The following is a 23,708-nucleotide window of genomic DNA, read 5'->3' as shown; positions in this document are numbered from 1 at the left end:
AGAATGTATTGCTGGGATTGGCTCAGGTCCTCTTGGTGTGACCCCTGCACAGTTATGAATATGAATGAAACATTTTAAGAGTCACTCTGCACCACCCCCCCTTACATCTCACCTGGGCTCCGTCTAAGAGGGGCAATCGTTGCAAAGCCTAAACTCAGTTTGAAAGATTTATGTAAACCATGTGCCATTTAGACGACCACGTTATTAACCAAACAGTTTTCAGTCATGGTAGACATTTAGGGTTGGTTGCATTTCTTAGCTGCTCGTCCATTATTTGCTGCTTTGTGAGGAATATGCTAATTGGGGTCCATGTAATCTCTGTGAGAAGCAGTAAACACATTGAGGAACAGAGCAAACATTCATTGCGATCACGGAAATAGATGGACTGGAAACTTTTACATGATAGGCGCATTGACAGGATTTTGTACTGTAAACGGAGCTTTTGGAATAATGTGGATGTTCCGTGCAAACACCACGTTTCTGTTTTCATTGCATGTTAATGTTACAACAGGTTACTTAGCAACCACCTCGTCTCCCCCTTGCCCGCTTTCTCCTTTTGGTGAAGTGGAGAGTGAAGTGTGATGCTTTGGCTTTTCAAGGTCCATCGCGCATGGACGCATGATAACAAAGCATGCAAAATGCAATTTGTGCTTTGATGATGGAATTGAACAGCTCCGGCCTCCGGTGACACACCCCACCCACCCATCTGCTCTGCTCCGTTACCAGTCAGCAGCTGATGGAAAACAACTGTGTCACTGCAGCTGCTGGCGAATATTTAAAAACCAATGAGAATGTGAGGTGACTCATCATTACACAAACCACAATGATTAAGTGTGAGTGATACATTGCAAATTTATAGCTCACCCCTCTTTTGCTGTCCTCACTTACGGAAACTCATCAACATTTGCAGAATTTCTTTCTTGTACTATAGTGGAAACCACACAATGTTTTTGGACTCTGATCAACTTCCTGTGTCCTTTCAATAGTAAATCATTATATCATTAGTTCTCCCCATTTTGAATTGGCATTCAAAGCTGATATAACTAAATTGTATAATTATTTATAATTTATTTATTTGTTCATCAGTTTAACACAAGAAAAAAAATAGGCTGAAGTATTTTTTTTTTTACTCTTGTCTCAAGACTGAGTTTGCTTTTTTTTTTTTTTTTCTTTTTTATTTGGGTAATTTGACCCAGAATTTTGGTAACGATCATTAGCTTCAGACCCGCCACAATCAGTCAACCAAGAAAATATCCAGACAGTTCCTCATGTATCGTCACCCGTGTTTGACGGACGAATGAACATTGAAGTGTTGTTGAAGTCATCTGCACTGTGGTCCTCTAAGTCAGGAGTGTCAAACTCATTTTTGTCATGGGCCACATTGTAGTTACAGTTCTGACTGTGAAACCATATAAATAATTAATCACCTCCTCATGTTATTACATATACAGTACACAACCAATTGATTGAACTACTTTTGAAATCACACGTCAAGGATAACCGTTGTTCTACTATTGTTCAAGTTACAGTAAAATTTAGGTTTTTTTCATGATTTTTCACGGAGGTTGACACACTTGATTTGCTTTTATGGGCCACATAAAATAATGTGGTGGGCCAGATCTGGCCCCCGGGCCTTGAATTTGACACCTGTTCTCTAGGCAATATATAATTGTCCATCTTATAACAGGGGTGATCTATGATGAGAAGTTTAGGTGTGCCTGGACGTTTAGTCAGCGAGGCATGCCGGAGTTTTCACATTTTACCATTCAAAAATCACATTTTCAATTCCATATGCCAGTGGTTTAAATTTTTTGAATTGGCCTATAAGGCAAAAAGGATGAGAACAAAGTGGCTAGGAAAATGTGTGGCATAACAAAGAAAAACAATAAACATTAGAAAAGAATGACTCTGTTGCTGCATCTTCCCAAGATTTTGTTTGAGTTGCCAAGTTTTATCCTAAATCATCAATGACGTTGTGGGGCTGATTTATAACATCATTGAGGTAGAATGCTGCAGTTTAGGAATTATTACATTTAAATAGAAGATTTGTGACAACATTTAAGAAGCCAGGCTGATATTGACTGAGTTGCTTGTTGTGTTTTGATGCAGTGACACAAGTCAGACTGGGCATGTGTTCCTTAAATAGACAAATGGAGACCCGGTGGAGTCCCGCTATGAGCCCATTTCACACGAGGATAATCTCTTATCTCTTAAAATTGCTGGATTATCACATTGCTGTTTGTATTCACGTTTAGCCGCCATATCCTATGACTCAATTATCAAGTAGGCCTGTCGCACGAAGTCCTCCAAGAGTTATATTAGGGAACGTGCTCAGAGCTTCCATTCCACGCAGCAGTCAAAACATCCAGCACAGATGAGGAAACTCTTGAAGCGCTCTCTCAGACAATGACTGAACTTGTCATTGCCACTCACCTAATGTCCAGTATGCCCTATGAGCTAAGCCACAAGGAATCTGACCACAGCTGAGCTTGTTATCTTGTGATGGCATCAAACAACATTGTGAGCGTTGCTTCACTGTCCCCGGCTAAATTGCACTCTTTCATCCTTTTCATATTCCCGCTGTTGAACTTTTTAGTTATTTTGAATTCAGTAAATTCAGTCTTGTTTTTGTCATCACCTATATTTTAAAGTCAAAAAAGGTCTATGTCTTTATACATCAAGTCCAAAATCATGGTGCCACTATAGTGTTCAAGCTTCCTACTTTATAGCTTTTACCAGCTGAGCTATTACGTCAGAAAATATTTAAATAAGCCAGCCAGTGGCAAATTGATATTATGGAGAATGCACACAGTTTATGTATATTTTTTTGCAGGGTACAAAATCATTTTTGTCACACTTTGTCATTCAGTTCAGTGCACATTGAACTGCTGCTCATACTGGTGTGTGTGCCTTTGTCACCTGTGGTCAGTATAAAATAGTCTTTTACTTGCAAAGCGCCTTTCCACCGATTAAGAAGGTCCTCAAAGCGCTTTGCACTACTGTCACGTTTGTACCACGAGCGGTAACAGAATACACTTGGAAAACGAGCTGCAATCAGCTACAACATACCACCAAGCTCTCCGCACACAGGCTCGCTGATTTGAGTTAACGAGTAAGCTTAAACGTCCCTGTGCATTTTCATACTGAAATGTTCCTTTGCCTCTTTCATATTTGTTGACATCGCCATCACCAATCAACAGGCTCACTCATAACGACCCACACTCAGAAATCACATATTACGATACACACTACTTAATAATGGTAATAAATGAGTTCAGACTTACTTTCCTGATTGGATGCCGCAGCTAGTTGAATTATACTAGTGTGTTCTGTCTACAAGCCGGATTCATATAGGTCTTGGTAGAGGAGAAATATTACAGTATATGACTGGGAGCACTATAATGCTTGTCTACATGGGTTGCTCCAACATTTTTGTTCAAATATCTGTTGCTTATATGGTTATAACGCTGCCACATAGATGCCAATGATTGCCTTCATTAGCATTAGCCTTAAGATAGCAAAATGAATAAGTAATTGTTTTATACACAAAATGTTGACTTCTCTTTGTTCTATGTTTAGTTTGACTGTTAGCTTAAACTGAGACTGGCAATACACAGCTTGAAGCCGCTTTATTTAAGAATATTTATTAATTCTATCCGGCAATGTCACCATACAGCGTTCGTATCTCAAGCTAGCATGCACATTTCAAAGCAAAAGAATTAGCCTCATATCTTAAAAATCATAAGTAAGGTCACTTGTATCTCAAGGCACTACTATATTTCACATGTCGTATGAAGAAAACTGCACATCACACACAATCTTTTTGCTGGTCAAAGTTTATTTGGGTTTTGAATAATTTCTTTTCCACAACAAGTTACCAACTCTTATTGTACTGTTTTTAGACTGTGGCCAGACAATTCCTGAAGTGAGCCCGCTCAAACAACTATTCACAAAAACACGATGGTCTTGTAAATATTAAAGTTTTTGATTTCCATTTTTATATTGTCAAGTAGTAAACACCCCGTTTCTTGTGGGCGCACTATCCATGCTGTCACTCTTCAAGTATAGCCTGGAGGTCTCGCTGAGAATAAGTAGCGCCCTGGTTACTGTCAGCTTACTGACATTCTTATTGCTCTGTCTCTTAAAGCCTAGCAGGCCTTTTAAAAGCCTGGCTTTGGAAACAATCTTTGTAAGAGGCGTTTTGTCCAAAGGGACCAACTGCAGTTGTCCCCAGAATCTTCACATCTGCCAACACAGTGTTTTCTAACACTGAGATCTGGCCATGATCACGTCCCAAGCTTATCATGGACGTTGGAGCTATCAGTTCGGCTCTCCAAGCAAGAGAGGGGCACATCTGTCACGTGTTGGTGTGTTGCAATAGACATGAACACGAGGACAAAATTGACTTCAATTTCCTCAACAGACCTCAAAATAAGCAATCAAATATAACAGTTAAATTCATTAAAGCTGTTGCTTCTCATGTTAATATGGCATTTTAATTAGTGAGGTTTGAAATAATACATTGAAGTGGTGTCCATAAAGATATTCTTTAAGCTCCTTCCATTATCAACATGAATGTATGTAATCCTTCCGCGAGGCCTATAATGACATGTTACATACATTTCCTTTTATGCTGCAGTTGTTTGAAATGAACTTCAAATAGCTTGGTGGAGGAATGTGTAGAATCCCCGGCTGCTTTCCAGGGTGGAAGCTGTTTATGGAAGAGAGCTGGGAGGGCGCAAGCGAAGGCGGGGGGGAGGGTTGGGTTTGGGGGGGGGGGGGGGTCTCAATTAGGAGGATAAGCTGCTGCTCTGTTGTAGCCTTTTCGAACCATGTTTGGAGCGGTTTGGTGGGACCCAGACACAGTGCTGGATAGCTTCTCACCTACCTGCCATTCGTTGACAATACCGAAGCCAGAGGGTGTTACATAACATCCCTTTCTCTTTCTGTTATAGTTGAGCTGGTGGTAAGGATGTTTTTGTGTTAACCTAGCTCAGGGATGGGCACCTCGCAGCCCACCCCGGCACTGTGAGTGGCCCCTCAAGTAATGTAATAAAAAAAGGTCATTATGGGGGGGGGGTCATGTGGGGTGGGATTCTTAGAATGTTTTGTCTACTACAGTTGACTCCTGCATATGTCAGGATCTGTAGTTGTGGTTTTTAGTTTCATGTTTTTTTTCCTTGTGTTTGGTTTGTCTCATCATGTTCATTGTGTCCACCTGTGTTTGTGGACCCAAGCCAGTGTAAACCAATCAGGTCCTTCCAACCCTGTGTGTCTTGTCCAGGTGCTCCTCGTTGTCACGTCAATTTGTTTGTATTTAGTTGCCTGTTTTCTTTCAGTCCCTGTCAGTGCATTGCCCATTTCAGCTGTCCTTGTCAAATGTCCGTGTCAGTGTCTACGGCTGTTGTCCTTCTGCCTGTCTCGCTTTGTTTTCAGTTTAGTCAAGTCCTTGCGTTTTGCTGCTCCCAGTGGTTTTGTACTTTTATGTTTTTTAATTTATTACCCTTTAAGTTTCCACTGCCTCGCTTCCCTGCCTTTTCGTGTCCTCCTCTCCTTCAATCTCCACCTCAACTTGGCAGAATACTCTCATTTCGGCACCCGCTGATTCACTTAACAATTTTCTTTCAATGATTTTGGTGTTTGGAGGGAGATAACACCCTTTTTTGCATATTGGAGGTTTATTTGTTTTTTTTGACAAATTTATTAGCAAATATTATAGTGAAATAGCCCCCACCTATGAATGTTCCCAATACATTTTAATGGGCATCATTTAAATTGCCCATCCTTGACCTAGCTCATTTGAAAGACCTATTTTGTTTTGTTACCTGAGGGCAGAAAGTGGGTACAGTATGCAAAATGAAGTATCACATTCATTTCAGTTTGGGCCATCCCTTGACAGAGTTTTGTTATCCAGCTATCTTTCTCTTTCTAGTAATTACTGCAGACCCAACAGATTTTCATTTGGTATCACGCACACAAGCACACGCACACACACACACACACCCACACACGCACACACACACACACACACACCCACACACACGCACACGCACACGCACACGCACACGCACACACACACACTATTTGACTAACCCAACAAATTCAGAAGTTTTAAACCATGTGCTGTAGTTATTTTATTGGGAACAGAATCACATGTGTACACAATCAATAAATGGATCATACTAATAGTAAATATTTTATAGTTATATTTTTTCTTTGTACTCCAGGCTATTAAAGTGGAAATTGACGTCCTCAATAGTCCTCATCTTAATTCATGCATACGTTGATACACACGATTATCCGCAGACAATTTGATTTGTTTTCCCTAAACATTATCACTTCTCTCTTCAATTTAAGACGTTATTTTTGTCATATTTATTGACTTATTTGTTTGTTTTACATCATCAACATCCTACAACCAAGTCTTATTGCAAAGCATCAATGCCTCATATGCAGGTTTTTATAACATTTTATCTTTTTGGGGGAAAAAAAGTTCACTATTTGAGAACCTTTTAGTGTTTGGACTCAGAAAAATATGAACTTCCACTTAACTCACTCGAAGTTTTGTACAACTCAATGTAAGTCTATGCTTATTGGTGGTAGTGTTACAAAAGTAGCAGACTACTTAGACTATTAACAAACTATTTTTAACTTGAATGAATATCCCTCTTCCCACTGGGCAACATACCTAGCATATATTAATTAACATACAAGCAATCGTAGACATAGCAGCGCACCATGTTCGCTGTGGTATGGAGGGTTGAGTCTCGGAGTGACGCTCTATGTGGGAGGGGGGAGTATGATTTAATGTGGCGGTCTGCGTGGATTCTGCAGAGTAGGTGCCACATTCCCAGGTGGCATGTGGTGACAGGTCCATCTGGACACACCTGCTATCAGACACAAACAGACCCTCTACATAGTCAAGGTCGAGGTCAAAGCTGGGACGTCCTGCCCAGATCCCCTCAGATGAGCCGAACGTCTCAGGAGGCTTTCAGAAGGTCTTGACGCATGCGGACCGTGAGCTCTACCTAGCATCCCTCTTGCGCTACAACGTGTAAGTAAAGTTTAGTCATTTTTACAAAACAATTTTAGGAATATAATTTGAATCTTAGTTCATGTGGGCGTTTAATATCCAATGTGTGACAGTGGATATATTGTGTTGTACTCCTGTAAAAGTTCTGAGTTTACCTACTCTCGGGGGGTTTATGGTTATATTATATTTATATTTTTCTAGCAGTATAAAGTTGAGATGGTGTTGCTCTTCTCACAGTGCTTCCAGTCGTAGAGTAAAAACAAACAATTGTAGTGTTATCTGTCAAAATTATACATTGTACTTCCCCTGGAAATGCATATTGAATGCTTCCGCCAAGGCAAATATGTAAAAGAAATGAGGTAATAAAGAGTCAAAGCCTGAAACATCTACAAACTTATTTTTCATGGCTAAAGGAAGTATATGTTTTAATCTTTTTTGTTTTCCTGATAGCAGGTAAACCAGCTCTATCTCATATTTGCTCTGAAGAGTGTATGACCTTCATGATGTCAAAATACAATATTTGTGATTTTTTGCGAAAAGCTGTTGCCGTGGTAACACACATTTCAATAAAACAATGCGGATTTTGAGGGTCAAAGTGTAGACAAAAACTCAGGAAACTGCACCAGCATCAGCCCTGGGAAAAATATTGCTGGATTACTACATATGATTGGAATTCCTTGATATCATGCAAACACTACATAGCCCAACACTATATAGTAGTCCCGTAATTCTGTTTGGTGATTCGGACAGCCAGCAAACTACTTGTCAGTCGTCACATATCAAGTGATCGCCGTACCTGCCGTGACTCATGATGCACCGGCGCAGTAAGATCTCCGTTCTCCTTTGTTGTCCATATTTACTATTATATCAAATGAATTAATTATTTCTGCGGTGTATAATCATGGTTTTGCTCTGATTTTTTGCAGCATGTTGATTTCCCGACTTGCAATGCATTATGAGTGTGAAACCAAATACATGTTTATTCGGCTCATCAAATTATTAAATAGAAATAGAAATCCCTTTATTGTCATTGTACTCAAGTGTGCAACGAGATTAGAATAATACACTGGTGATTGATAGATTACTCATTTTGAAATCAGAAGTTAATGAAAATAGTTTGTTCAATAATTGATCAAGTTACTGGAATAAAGGCAACCCAAAAAATTTGGGAAAATCTTGACGTTATTATTCATCAGGCATTAAAGTGTGAAAAATTTGTGTAGAATCGGCAAAATCTATGGAAGTTGACACATGATTGCTTTATCAGGCCACATAAAATGATGTGGCGGGCTGCATCTGGCCCCCGGGCCTTGAGTTTGATACCTGTATTCCAGTGGCTTCTTATTTTCTAATGAATAATCAAACCTTATTCTTGTATTTTATTTTCTTGTCATGATCACAGTTGGCCATCCTACAACTTCTAAACTAGTCACTAGTCATTTCCTCAGACAGAACCGATGACTCTCTTGTGAGACATCTCTTCCTAAAAAGGCGAGGAGTAATCTTTGCTCATGTGTGTTTATACAACTGAACATCACAAGCTGTCATCTCGTCCTTTATCATTCTTTATACTGTGTATTCACTGCCTTGGGTTCATCTGAGGATGTGTAAGAAGTAACTACGTAATATCAATGGTTGAAATAGTGAAGTATTAAAATGACATCATTGGTACTAGTTTTGAGTCCATTGGGCTCACTGCAGACCTGGGTGTGGATAAGCAGTACAGAAAATGGATGGATTTCTGTATTAAAGTGAATGAGAATACACACGGAATAGTGATAATCATTTTTTTACGTCCCTTTGGGAAATTTGGATTTACTTCAACTCCTTCATATCCATTTAGGTCTGTTTATCCTTTTACACGTTAGAAATTGCATCTACTGTCGAGCCCTGCCTGTTCTTTGTGCCTCGTCCTTAATTTGGGAGGATTTTCGGACATATTGACATCACTTAAGTGAATCGTTCAAGTGAGGTTACTGTTTGCCAAGTCGTGGTTATGATAAGTACACCAGCATTGACTGCGATTCAGTTCGATGGCCCCTCTCCAAACAACCAGTGTGTCGGTGCCCTTTCTTGGAATTTCAAACGATCTCTTAAATCTCTTAAATCAGTGGTGTTGGCTGTTCTCAATGGGAGGCCCAGTAGAGTGATGGACATGTTTCACTGTTCTTTCGCTGTTGCCCTTGGTGTTCCCTCTGCATGCTGAAGCTCGGACTAACACACGTTTAAGGGGACAAGTCTAATTTCTTTACAAAAACTGATAAGTGAGGAAAGCTTGTGACCAGGAGCAGTACAGAACATTAGCATATTGTACCTGTAACGTATTTTTCTATATTGTCATCTGTATATTTTTTTCAACTCTTTCAACATTCGACATGAGCATCATAACCTGTGCGCTGATATCACATTTTAAATTCAGTGTCAGAAAACTTCATATATTTGTATGGCGCTATGGGTTATTTGCACAAGTTTACGACATCAAATAAATAAGGGCTAAGGGTGCACTTGAAGATTCTACATTCCATAATTTGCCATTTTAAGAGGCTTGTCCTCCCTTTTTAAGTGTTAAGAATTTTTATTTTCTTCACAACCCTCGGGGTTAAACTTCAATTTTACTCAATTACGATTTCCCTGCTTTACTTTTGGTTCTTTCAATGGATCTCATTTCTGAGTCTGAATATGGTCTGATTAGATCAAGCACCGCCAAGCATGGAAGCATGCATTTTGTTTTGCTCAGTTGTCACAGTTCTTCAATATGAAATACAATGCGTGCCTGCTTAAAAAGTTCAGCCTGGTCCACAGCTAATATTAGAACCCCTAGTGGGAAAGTAGTTTAGTCTGATGCAGCTGGGGCAGAGGAAGTTACACTCATCACCCAGCAACACAGTTGCCTTACAATCTAATTCTCTCTGGTGACATTTCTCCCTGCAGCCTGACAAAATATACCACTTGTCCTTACTGCATTTGGCTGTTGCACAACTTAACATTATTGCTTAAATGTGTGGTTTGATGGGACGAGAGCATTGATTTTGTTTTGTTGACGATATCTGCACACCTCAGGGCTCTCCAGAAGAGGGCAGTGTGTCACCCAGCCCGACTCCCAGTAAGTCTGCACAAAGTAGATGGAATTCTGCTTTCGTAATGCAGAACCCATTATACTGACCTGTTGTCTCTGCATGTATGTGTGCACTTGAGTCCCGTCAGGTCCCCGGGCTGTGAGCACCGTCAAGATCACGCCTCTGTCAACCATGAAAGGTTCCCCTGACCTGATTCCTGCTGCAGGTGATATTTCCCTCCTTCTCCTCATGAATCTTTCAGCACGTACAAGTGTGGGACACCTCATACTCCCCAATGAAAACCTAGAAGGATATGGAATCATGTTAATAACAGAGATGCTCTGTGCTCTACTTCCTGCTCTGGCTGAGTGATCTTGGCAATTACTTTGACATTAATTAGATGGCCTGGTTATAATGTTCTTTTTTTTTTGTGGGGTCATTTGGACCATGAGGATGTAAAAAACTGATGATGGAATGCACTTTTTTTATGGATATGTGGTAAATGTTTTCTGAAAAGATCATGCCAATCATTTTCAGGCCTGGACCCGAGCAGGGTGTGCAAAGGGAAAGGAGTGGTGACACTGAGGGCCACCCTCGTCCACTTGGATGACGAAGGCAGCGGCGGTGCGGGGTCCAGCGTCGTCGCAACACCGAGTAAGCATCCTGAGCGGATTCCACACCTGCTTCATAAAAACTTTACATAATAAAAACATATTTGGGGGACAGTAATATAGTAGTTCTCCCAAAGATATCGTTGCACTTGAGTATACTTTTCTCTATTTCCTTGTTGTTTCTTCATCCGTGGAGGTTGAAAAAAGTTCACGAAAAAATTAAAAAGTAAAAAAGTCGTCAGAAATATACTGAAGTAAAATGCAGATGCCTAAAAAAAACAAAACCAATTAAGCCCAATAACAAAGTACTGTGTTTGTACTTCAACCTTCCAGTTACTTTCCACCACTGCCTTTAGATGTTTGTTTAGCTGTCCGACTTATATAACTAATCGTGTTTTGAAGTAAATCCATCGTCGTTAAGCAACTCAGGGTCATGGCAAAGGGCAATTGCTCATATTTTCATTTGTGTGTCAAAGAGCTCTTTTGTAGCGGTGTGCCCACATTGCACTTTTCTGCAGAGGCCTTGTCTGTGGGCCTGTTTGTTACGATGAGCACATGGGGACAGTGCTGGAGGCCAGCCAAGTCTTTTGGGGCGATGCTTTAATTGTTGTAGAGTCCGACTATAAAGGCCACTGCCACAATGAGGCTTTGCAGCTCACTGAATAGTTGCTTTGTTCTGATGACAAAATTCAGAGGCGGTGGGAGAATCTTTTTATTTTCTTCCCTTTTCCGGCGGATATCAACATATATAATAAAATGAAAACATTGCAGTCTCGTAATGAATGTTTGATCATTAATTAGCTGAATTTGTTTACTCATCTTGCCACACCAGCTGTCAAATAAACATTTCCGTTCCTTTTGCAGGTGTCTGCGCAAGCCAGATGAATGGAGGGTTGGCTGAGAGAGCCGCTAACATCACAGCTGATTTTTTGCCTGTAAACAGTCACTGCCAGGTATGTTTTCTCCTAACTGAAGTCATCGTTATTTAGGTAGCAGATAAATGGATTAGTTCTGTCTTACTGTTATTGAGTGTACGCTCCACTTCAATTAACAGTACAAAGCTTGTATTTTGTGCCACTTTTAGGCCAGTTCACCAGAAAGCATAAAAGAAAATCAGGCTCCATCTACAACGTGTGACAACGACAATTGTTTCCCATCGCCCCCAAGCTCCATCTATCCATGCACGAGCACAGTTAATCCCACAATAGTTCTGCTGCAACACAACAGAGGTGAGTCACGCCAGTCGTTGCGTTATCGGTTAGCGTTTTCAGCATTCTGAAAATATTTTTACAATATACGTCGCCGTCAGTTTTCATGTTTTAACTTTGAAAGTGCGCTCGCTAAGTCATTTTCTGTGTTGCTTCTAATCAGTGCTTCCACTTTGTTACGTTGTTCTTCTGTCACGTGTCATCACGCTGGCCTCGTCTTTGTCTTTCTCCCACAACAGAGCAGAAAAAGCATCTTTCTCACTTGGAAGGTATGCTCTGGGCTCTTGCTGATGTAAGATTGCTGTATTTATTTCACTCTAGAAGTTGTCATCCTTTTAGAAACACACAATATATAATGGTTACAAAATTGAACTGGATCATTAAAACAACTAAAACAACAAAATCGTGGTAATTGCTCATTTAGAGAATTATACAGGTTTTACCACATTTGGTTTGACCAAATAAAATTCCATTCTTTATTATTAGTTGCTACAAAAATCTATTTTTTCCTTTGTCCGATTTTTGAATACATTCTACGATGGAAACAAATAAAAAAAAAAACACTATAGTAGATACATTTCAAAAAGAAAATTCTCACATTTCGGGGTTTCGTTGTGATGCTGTGCAGGCAAAGAGGTAAGCAGACCGAATGCAAGGAAGCAAGCAAGGAGGTGAAGAGTTCATGGTTAGCTAGCAAGATCCAAAAAAATAGATAAAGCAAAGTACAAAAGAACAGAGGTATAAAGTAGCAAAGAAACATGAGGAACAGACTCACCACCTCAAACGAGACGACAGGTATTTAATGAAGCGAAAATGAGTGAACATAAACCAGGAACTAAATACAAACACCTCCACACGACACGAGTGGATGAAGAGAGCTGATTGGTACTGAAGGGGAGCACGCCAGACGATAACAGTTGAAGACATAGAAGCAACAAATATGAAAACAAACCAAAACTAAGTCAGGAAACTGAAATGATCTGAACCAATGTCAAAATAAATCCACCAAAAATAAATAAATAAATAAAAAACACAAATCATGACTATACCTGCTCCTATAAGACAGCTTCCAAACACCCAAATATAAAAATTGTCCAAAACAGGGAGGGTGGAAGGGAGCCCGACAGCTGCACTATAGGGCAAGACTTCAGGTCGTTTGAGCACCTCCGCTGGCCGCCGTTCAATAACCCAAAAAAGGGTCAGAGGAGAGCCAGATGAGAGGATAAAGGCTTGGGGAAAAGGAAACTGCAACAAAACTGTCCAGCATTGGAAATACAAAAGGGAAGAACTGCAGAAATCCAAATCTACGTCTGGATCAAAATGTGTGGATTTTAAATGGAAGGACAGCAAAACTATCATAAGAGGCGCAAGTAAGACTTTACTATACTGCTATGAAGGACAGAGAGGAAATGTCGAGAAGGTTTGGCTCGATCGGTAGGCTGATGTCGAGCAATGCGACAAGTACCCTCTAACGTCAGGGGTTGATTGGCGGGCCACAATGGCTTCTAAAATTTGATAGAGGGGCCGGACCAGGAGCAGATGGATGGAGTGTTTTGGTCACCTCACCTCATCGGAGAAAAAATTTAATTTAATTTTAAATGAAATTGAACAAAAGCATTACAACAATATATATGTCTTTGACACACCACAGTAATTAGAAAACAAAACATTAACAAGGTTTATTCATTTAATTATTTTCAAGTTTGGCAGGCGGATTAAAACGTTTAACAGGCCGCATTTGGCCCTCGGGCCGTAGTTTGCCCACGCCTGCTCTACATATTTTTTTACTGGGGCAATTCATTTGGGGGATTCGTCATGGCCGTCTGCAGGCAAGAAAGCAAGAGGACTCAAGTGCAAAAAAGCAGGCAAGGAAGGTAGGAGTAGTACAGGGGTCTTTTGAAAACGTTTTTTTTTTTTTTTTGCTCAACAAAGATATTGACTGGCTGGATATAAAAAATATTATTTGACAAATAAAAACAAGAGATACAAAGGATATGCTCATATGACACGAAACACAGGACATTTGACAATGAACCGAGAATGAACAAAAAAAAAAAAACAAGTCACAAGCAAATGCAGAGGGCGGATTGGTTGACACAAGGGGGGGGGGGCAATGCTGATGAGAAAAGGTGGCAATAAAAAAGTCCCAACCAGAGATTGAAAACTTAAAGAAGAAACACGGGAAAACTAACCAAAAGTGATTCTCAACATAGGAATGTACCAGTGTCATATTATTTCATATCACCCAAAACTATTTTCCCTGTTCGTGACAGTCCATCCCTCTCTCTTTGTCTCTCTGTCATGCTCTGCCATTAATGAGGCCTGCATATTTTTTCAAATTTCATAATGATTATAACTAACACTTAATAGCTTTTTGATTAGGAGGTGCACCTGCATAATAGTGCAAGTGTCCCTAATATTATGGCAAATGAGTCCCAATGGCAAATTGAATCCGATTCTAAGGTTAATCTTGATCCATCAAGTTTTCCTTGTCTCACAATTAGTGTATTATTCTGTTGTCTTGGATTACAGACCCCACCCCAGAAAGAGACAAAAGCCCTGATCCTGGGAGAGACTCTGTCAATTCCGTTGCAGACATGGACGGCAAAAGGCTGCGACTGTCGCTACACTCCCCCGTCCTCAGTCCTCTCAACAGGCCCATTGTGCCACCGCGGGTGAGTGACTCAACAATCTGTGATGCCATTTACTTACAGAGGATTGAAAATTACGATTATTAACTCAAAACTTGGCTTTCTGTATCGCTCTGCTAAAATGCTTCTGCCTACTTCAACCGTTAATATTCATTCATGTTCCTTTCAGAACACTGAAAAGTCCAAAGACTGGTACAAGACAATGTTCAAGCAGATTCACAGGATACCCGGTAAGAGTACGAGACTATTTCAGCTCTTCGCACGCTAATGTCATTTGCTGGTCATGTTCCCCTGCTTGTGTCCATACACCGTGTGTGTATGTGTGCTTGTGTTAATGTCACACTGTGGTGTGTCTCTCCATCACTTCAATCAGAGTCTATTGAGGAAAACCCTTATCGTCCCACCTACATGTTTCCTGAAAACTATGACATGAAATCAAAAGGTATATTATGGTAGAACTCTATTCTCATTGACTTGACTAATCTTACTGTACGTACTACTAGCTTTACTTGTCCCACCTGACTGTATAATATAACATCAACCAACCACAGTCTTTTTCTTTTCTAGATTACCTTTTTTGTCAAAAGGTTCCACCCATGCCGTTTGTATTTTGTTAGTTAAACACAACAATACTCAGCTCTCAGAATACTTTATAATACCATATCTAAATGTAAAAGAGCTCTTCACGTTTACACTCAGTTGACACGTCATTAGAATTAGAATTAGAATTAGGTCTGCTTTTATTATCGTGATCATCAGTGTAGAACTTCACAGAATTATACTGAGAGAGATTTGTTATAGTTTCCTCTCGATATTGAAAAGATCCCTCTCTGTTTTCTGCCAATGCAAATAAAACATGTTTCTAACACTAACACTTTCTTTCAAGTGTAAATTAGATAAGATAAGTGGTATAGAAATGGATGGACTGGGGTTTTGCAATGGCACAGTTCTAGAAAATATTCCAGTACAATATTGGCATTTGATTTGAAGCATGTAGTGTACCATTGTGGCCACTAGATGGTGCTACAGCACAACCACAACCAAATGCTTTCCTTTTTTTAGGTTGATTCTTGACGCTGTCCATAACAGATCAACGGCAAATTTGAATCAGAGATGGCTTTTATGTGTCTAATGACATTTGAGATTGGATACAGATCCTAGCAAGGCCTACCTCTCCGCAAAAAAATGTGTGTCCCTCTCTGCACAACGTGTGCCTGATCTAAATTCTGTTTGTATTATCCATATATCCATTTGTTATACCACTTGTCCTCATTGGGTCAAGGGTGAGCTGGAGTGTAGCCCACTTGACTATGAGCGAGAGGCGGGCTACACCTTGAACTGGCTGCCAGTCAATTCTATTAATATTGATGTTTATTTATAAGGTCTCTTAGTGTGGCCGTTTTTGCCCACTGCACTACTCTCGCCGTGATGCTCATTGATGCTTGTATCCCTTTTTAGCTCGGTAATGCTTCTGTAGAGTGCTTTGCATCGACACTTTTTGATTAGAAACTGTGATACTTTATTGGGTGCAGAGAGCTGGCAAAACAATCTTTTAGTGCCTTCTTTGCCTTTGCAGCACACCTGCACAGGATGAATTTATAAAAGTATTTTATTCTTGCTCAATAGAGAATGGTCCAATCCCTTTTGGCTACTTGGAAGATGGTGAGTTTGGAAGTTGATTTACATATTAACCTCACTTCATGTGAGGCATTAATAGAGTTGGTAGTCGTTGTAGGTGTGGTGTTTTGATTCTCAGCGTGTCGATTTTCTTAGTAAAAGGTGTGCCACGATCTCAAAGTGATGCAGATGTTGGTTCAAGAGCGAGGTCAATGCCAGTGCCGACACGGTCCTCATCGCTCAAGTCTTCTACCAAGAGGTTAGTGTCCTCCATCTGCAACTTGTATCACCATCATAATGTCCTGTTTGAGAATAAAATGGTTTCAGATCAGAATATGAATAGTTTTCAAATGAAAGTCAGCTTTTCCATATGTATTTCCATACACTCACTAAGCACATCAATGACTGGTTCATTTAAATTCACACAATTCAATATATATCTATATATAAATATATATAAAACTAAAAAAGTAAGTCTACAATTATGCTCTGTTGAGCATTATTATAAACAATGAATTCTTGATTGAACAATATTTGCATAATTGTGGGTATTATTTGCTGTATTTGGTGCAGTATGCTTGTAGACTCAGCTTTCTGTCCTTGTTAACCAAAACTGCAGCATTATCCTTATTTTGGGTGTCATTAGATTGTGCAGGTGTACCTAATAATCTGCATTGTGCACGAGAGTTGACTCGTTACGTGAAACATCAGGCTTGTCTTGCTTCCCAACTTTGAAAGGTGGACGTTTGGTCCCAATGTGACACACACATAGCAACACACACACCCACTCACGCACACACACACACACACACACACAGAAGTTGGCAAAGGAGAATGTGCTTGTTGAGAGACGAGTGATGCAGAAGAACAGGTGAGGGAGGATTAGAAGATTGGAAGCATTAGCACTTGGCTGTAGATGACATTTCGGATGTCGGAGTTTGACCTTTCCTCCTTGGTCATGAAGAAGGTAATCCCTGAATGCACGCTATAAAACATGTGAGGTGTGCCTGTGAGAATGAAAATAACCCCCGAAAAAAAAATCCGTTTTTTGTCACTGCGCCCGAATTTTGTTTACTTGTTTGAACTACCAATTAGTTTTGTGAATCGATGTCGTCATTCAAGGGAGAGAAGGGCTGGGCTCATCGTCACAATATTAAAGATTAAAATCTCACCTAAAGAGGGTTGCCATGGTGACTACATAATGAGGATTGGCTCTCTCCCATCCCATTCCCCTCCCGCCCTGACTCTCGCCTCACCACAGAAATGAGTGGGAGCCCCCGGATAAGAAGGTAGACACCAGGAAGTACCGTGCCGAGCCTAAGAGCATCTTTGAGTATGAGCCGGGGAAATCATCGGTACTGAAGCTGGAGAGAACGGTATGTTAATCGCCAGCCTTGCTCGCTCTCTCTCTCTCTCTCTCTCTTGCTCTCTCGCTGCATGTTGTGTGAGCAGCACCCCACTCCTACATGCATCCATCCCCCACCCACCTCTGCATCTAAGCTCCCGGGTGGCAGCTTCAGCACCGAGGGCAACATCGCCTTGCGGGGCACATTCCTAAAGGGTGTCCTGTTTCTTTGACAGATGATCCCAGTTTATATCGGGGAGGGCTATCGCTTACAACGGGATCCATTGTCATTCTTCTTCAATTTAAGGTTATCGGGCTGAATCGGCTCACAGGGCAGACGCAGCTCATGGATGCTACGTGCTTGATGAGAGGGATTGAAATGCTAACCTTTAGACATGGTGCCGACCTAAATGTCAGTGTCCTTGAGGGCTGTCCTTCTCCATACATGAAGATTTGCTGCTTTGTCCTTCATTGCCAGTGTGGGATTTATCATAAATCCAGTTGAGCATAAATAACACAGGACGCTAAGACTGTAATTGTTTATGGAATTGCTGTTTGGCTAAACATCTTGGATGCTTTTAGTCTTCTCCTTTTGTTATGAGGCTGACAATTATATTTCACTTAGCAGCTCAGTTTTTCAAACTGTATTCTTTTTTTGATCACTTCATTGTGAGACATACAGACCAGATCTGTTATTGTAGATTTTTGTTGCTGCTCACAATTATCTCGGTTTGCATGCTTATTCATTATCGTCGTCTTACTGTTGATTAGTTCACATGAAAGCGTAAACATCACCATCCCGGGGTAAATGACTTTTTTTAAAGGATAGGTTCACTGACTATGGCATATCGTAATACAAACCGCCTTTATATAGCCCAAATGTGAATGTGAATCTACTCATCCAAATTAAAACTTTGGCTCATTTGTCCAGGGGCTTGGCCAGTGACTTTCTCGAGTCTGTATTTTCTTTTCCTAGCAACTTCAAATTGACAGAACGCCAATAGATGACTGCTGATTGGATTATTCCCACAGTCGGACTACACATTGCGGTATTTGCCACGCCACTATTTTTTAAAAAGCCATTGCCCCCTCCGCCCCACCCCATAATTAGGCTTTTTTTTTCTATCAAATGTGAACCTATCCCTTAACAAGCAGAACTCTTGGCGAAATCATGAGATATTGGGCCCTATTTCGGTACGTTACAACTCACTGGGTATTTCTGCCTCGTCCCCCAGCGCATCTGCAAACTAGATTGTAAAAAGTAGACTAGACTTTAGACTCCCAAAAAGCAGGTCTAATTTGAGGCACAGGACAAACGCGGTTTTGGTGTATTTGATCGAGACACAAGCAGAAAAATCAGCTCTCCGTTGATGTCAGTGGTGTACATCATGTATTTCATTCATAAATACGCCCTCTGAATGCTTAATTGAACAGATTACAATCATCATCGTTACCATGAAAAAATATTTTAAAAGCACCCCACGTCAACATTGCATGGTCCTCGTAAATGTATTTGGTGCATATTGATCAGCTGATCAATAATCGATTAATGTGCATGTTGAATGGGCGATAGAGGGGATGTATACTTTGAGAAAGGTTGCGAATATGGCTGAGGCTGGCATCCATAATACTTTAGTATTATGGATGCCAGCCTCAGCAATACCTTCCATTGTGGTCATAAGGCATCTTGATGAACTGGTGACCCGTAGTTTTAGCTCAGTAATTCGTGCTCTACGTTTCCAAGCTAGGGTATGATCCCCAAGTTGGATGCTTTTTTTTGTTGTTGTTTGCTCAATATCGGGCATGCCGTACACTTTGACCGCCCTGATTTTGGTGCAAATTAGGGACACTGCGCGGATTGGCTGGGAAAAGTCTACTTCATTCCCACAACAGCGCTCAAAGGTGCAAACGCCCCGTTGCACACAATTCTACCAGTGCAAAGTTTAGCAAAATACCAAAAGAAAGAAAACTCCACCCATGCGCACAATTGGACCTAGAATTGCACCCGGCACGAAAATTTGGCCCTAATGTCTGATGCCTCATTACCTTGGTGTGTTGTTCCATGCTGTCTGAACTGTCTTCTCTTTCTTTCTCCTCCTCCTCCTCTTGTTGCCATGCCCTTATAGACTCAGGATGTATGTCCGGAAGATGTAGATTTAGAGAATGAGCCGTGGTATAAATTCTTTTCAGAGATGGAGTTTGACAAAGCGGTAAGTTGTTGCTACCTTTAAAATGTCAGTGTCTCATATTTAATTGCATGTGATAACATCTATGTCCAAATAATTGCAAACAAACTGTCTGTCTGTGACTCCGATTTCTACTTGCTTGCGTACGTATGAGGGGGAATTGGATGCACCCCCCAGCCCCCTCAGGTGAATGCCCAGAAGTAAATGCTCCCTCAGGCCCCTGCCCTTGGCATGCCAATGACCAGGATCGCCAAATCCAAACCCCAAACCAAGCAGATCAATGAAATTGTATGCTATTTAATAACATTTCAATATAGGTTCTTGCGGAAATGTGAACTTCACGCACCATGCTTTTTAACTTTACCTTCAGACAAGTTTAAAAATAGGTCAACCACTAAACTGCAACTCATGTACTCATCCTTTACTTTGATATGTAGTGGCAAATGTTAGGAAATATATTTTTCGATTTAACCTCCTCAAGATTTTCTTTAGGCGTGACCGTACAATAATTCAAGATTTAGAGGCTATGGAGTAATCTCTTGACGTAAGCACACCTGATATTGCTGTCCATTCTTCTCAGTTGTGCCCAAAATAGTCCATTGAAATCTATTTTTACTCTCTTCAAAAGTGTTTCTCAGCATTTTTCTGTCTGTGTGGCTGAGTAAGCACAGACGCTCAAGCAGAAATCCAACCACTATGCTTTGGTTTTGATAAGAACACAGATTAGAGGTCAGGAGAGTTTATTATTCAAGCTTGTGAAAGAAAGACTAGAATAAAATGTTGTTTTAAATAATAGAGTCTAATAATGTTTTATTACGACTTTCACATTCTTAACTCAACTCCCAAGAGTGAGACTTCCTTTTTGAGTTTTGAGGTGCACCCTGTGAAGTGGAATGCATATGCGATGCCAGGAGAAATTTATCCAGAAGTCACTCCACGCACCGCACAGCGAGATTGCTGTCCACTCTATCAACAGGCTCCTGGATAATCCAAGGCGCTTGGATAACAATTCCTGCCTGCCTGCTCCCTGGTATATTTACCAAGCTATCCAACCTATAAAACAGACGTAGTTAAGGACATCCATGCCTCGGGTGCTTGGCACCAAACGAGTGTGTTGCTGGCCAGTCACGAGCAGATGTTGTCCTCATTCTTGGACCACGCCACCGCACCCTGGATCATATGAGGTGGCACCACTGACTTTGGCATGAGCTCATGTGCTTGTAGAGGCAATGTCTGCTGTTCCCATGGACAACAACTCCAAGTTAGTGGAAATGTGGAGGAGGTTTAGTGCTAGAGGTGTTTAACTGTCAGCCTGGATGGTTGCCCGATAAACTCGGCCTGATGACTGACTCCTGTTTAATGTTAAAGTCACTTCAAAAGCGACACCTGATATGAGAAGCACTTGACCTTAAGACACAGCCAGACTTTGGTACTCATGCATTATGACGAAAAGACAGAAACTGCAGTGCCTGAAGAGTTAAGTGAAGCCCTTGTTGGGTATTGTCTAGAAAGCTGTGGGGGACTACCTCTAATTAAAAAGTAGCACTAACATGTTCTTCTTAAGAGAATGAAAGCCTGGTTAAGCTTGTTGTTTTCACACAGCAAGGAATCATTTTTGCAAACCTGAAAGAGATGGTTTACTTTAATTATTGAGCGGACATCATTCCTACTGGTAGCAGTTCCTTTGTAAAAAAAATAAATAAATAATAATAATAATAATAAATACATCTGCCCACATGAAAACTGTGAAGACTCTCAACAGGTGACAATCAGGACACGTGAGGCACGTAATTTCCGCAATTGTCACGTTAAAAACAGGAATTGCAGACAGCGGAGTTGAGAGGGAATAAAAAAGAAAAAAAGAAAAATTGACTCCTTTAAGGAGATAAGGGCCTGATGTCGTACAAAGAGAAGAATTTATACATATGTATATATTTATATATATATATATATATATATATATATATATATATATATATTTGAATTGTCTGCACATAACCCAAGACTATACTATTAACATTTCCTCTTAATTAATTGAATTATTAGAACATAGCTAGCTATCGTGTTCTCCAGAGCTGCCGGTAAGAGTATGCCTGACAGCTGTATATAATGGTTCGAGTTGTCCTCTTGAATAATATTAACAAAGTGTGGATTCAGGAGCAGTTTTCAAAAACACAGTGGCAATTCCAGTCAAACAGTCTCAATGACATACGTACACGTCCGGGAGCTGGAATTCCACACATAGCGCAAGTCAGGATGAGTATTTTCCTCCACTATAAGCGCCAGAGTGACTCCATCTGTTGAGCATATGCTGACGAGGGGGCTGTTGCCACACTGTCTCAGCGCTGAGTGTCATGGAGCCTCCCCCTGACCACCTGACATCCTCGAAAGGAAGCAACATTTGTAAGCCTATCGGCTCTTTGTGCGTTCATATTTAACCTCTGTTATTCACTTAACCTTTACCTTTAAGTATTTAACGTAGACGCGATAAGTGGCGCATGGCTGTTCCAGACCTCTCACACTGGGGGTGCTGGTGGTTCCATGAGAACATATCAACGTAGAGAATGTGCTGGAAAGAATGGGATTCATGTTACCATGACCTACTCATGATGGCTATTTTGAATATGAAATCGGCACACAGGAGCCTTGCCTCTGAGTAGCTGGGGACACCTGTTAGGAAAAATGGAATTCTGCAGAAACTTTGCCATCATGTCATATACTGCTTTTCAATCAAGATATGTTTTGCGTAGTTTTCATGTGACGCCACAATTTCAGCGTAAGGTTATGTTTTTCAGTGATGAGTGTCAGCATTTTTTTTACTTTCATCTAACGATAAGGGACACAAATTAAACGTTGTGGAAATCATCTGATTAAAATGTCCGCACTCCTTATCAAACCTTTCGCACTTTGTTTTCTTTCTACTTTCCACTTAAAGTGTTTGTGTTTGTGAGTGTGTGAGGCAGATCTTCAGGGGGATACAAGTCACTGAGGTGCAAGGAAGAGCATGAGATTATTCAATGACACGCGCATTCTCTCCAAGTTAACATGGAACATTTGGCTTTATAAATAGATCAGAACATCGACCTGCCAGCCTGATGTCCTGTTCTTATAAAGACAGGCATTTATTCTGATGGGTTATTAATGATCATTCTGCCCTGGCAACTAAAGAGAAAGGTATGTTGTGGCAAATGGGGTGTTGAGAATGCTCCTTGTCTGGCCAACGGTTAGAGAAGCGCCGTGGTGGAATCGTGGTTGTGGTATTAGTAACAGGGCCAGTATGGCTGGGATGGGGATTGTGCAATCGTATTTGCAAACAACACTTGCGCTCATATTGCTAGTGCCCGTGTCACGTCTGTTATTTTTACCTGCTGTGACGTCTGAGAGGAGGAAAGCAGCAGAAACAGTGACCTAAAATTAGTCGGCTCATTCAAAGGGCTGCTGGGTGCTGCTCGTACTCTGAACGGCCACGCTTGGAGATATTACCTTTTCCCAAATAACAATTGCTCTCACACTTTCAACACCGTCTTTTTGCCCCTTTGTGCATATGATCGATCTGTTCCGAAACATGTTTTCCTGAATTCATGCAACACTTCTGCCTTTGGACACTTGAGTGCGGTATAGAGTATCAAATAAGTGTGAGCGTGTAACTCGGCCTGTTTGCACCACCATCTGGTTAATTGTCCTCCGGTCTGCTCCGGTGGTAATGAGAGTGACTCAATACCAGACAAAAGAGAACGGCTTCACTGGGAGACAGCAGTCCATTGGCTAAGCCTGTGACAGCCCCCCTCCCTGCATGGGTGCCCCCTGACTGATGCGAACCCATCCGCCCACTCACACACCCCTCCCCTTCCTCCACTCTCCTCACTGCCGTTTTTTTTCCCCCCTCTAACTTGCATGCAGGCCAAAACACATGCATTCTCCTAGTTCGTGCCAAGCCCAGTCCAGAGACGCTAAGAGCCCAGGGTGCTGGAGACTGAAAGCCACACCAGCGAGTGAACAAC

General features: G+C 41.0%; 1 protein-coding gene across 1 annotated transcript in view; it reads left to right on the top strand.

Moving 5' to 3' along the window:
• The window catches only part of sorbs1 (sorbin and SH3 domain containing 1), a 40,798-nt gene that overhangs the window by 2,401 nt on the left and 14,689 nt on the right, over positions 1-23,708 (top strand). The window contains exons 2-14 of the mRNA XM_088304258.1: positions 10,094-10,136; positions 10,229-10,315; positions 10,627-10,743; positions 11,565-11,653; positions 11,785-11,929; positions 12,148-12,177; positions 14,441-14,583; positions 14,729-14,789; positions 14,933-15,001; positions 16,186-16,221; positions 16,333-16,435; positions 17,438-17,552; positions 19,648-19,731. Of these exons, the coding sequence (XP_088160384.1) occupies positions 10,282-10,315; positions 10,627-10,743; positions 11,565-11,653; positions 11,785-11,929; positions 12,148-12,177; positions 14,441-14,583; positions 14,729-14,789; positions 14,933-15,001; positions 16,186-16,221; positions 16,333-16,435; positions 17,438-17,552; positions 19,648-19,731 (1,026 nt within the window). The 5' untranslated portion in view covers positions 10,094-10,136; positions 10,229-10,281. The remainder of the gene's footprint in view (positions 1-10,093; positions 10,137-10,228; positions 10,316-10,626; positions 10,744-11,564; positions 11,654-11,784; positions 11,930-12,147; positions 12,178-14,440; positions 14,584-14,728; positions 14,790-14,932; positions 15,002-16,185; positions 16,222-16,332; positions 16,436-17,437; positions 17,553-19,647; positions 19,732-23,708) is intronic.

The sequence above is a fragment of the Idiotropiscis lumnitzeri genome, chromosome 9 (genome assembly GCF_059441095.1).
Source record: "Idiotropiscis lumnitzeri isolate Australia: NSW breed Sydney's pygmy pipehorse chromosome 9, RoL_Ilum_1.0, whole genome shotgun sequence".
NCBI classification, from domain to species: Eukaryota; Metazoa; Chordata; class Actinopteri; order Syngnathiformes; family Syngnathidae; genus Idiotropiscis; species Idiotropiscis lumnitzeri.
This window is presented reverse-complemented; position numbering and strand designations above follow the sequence as displayed.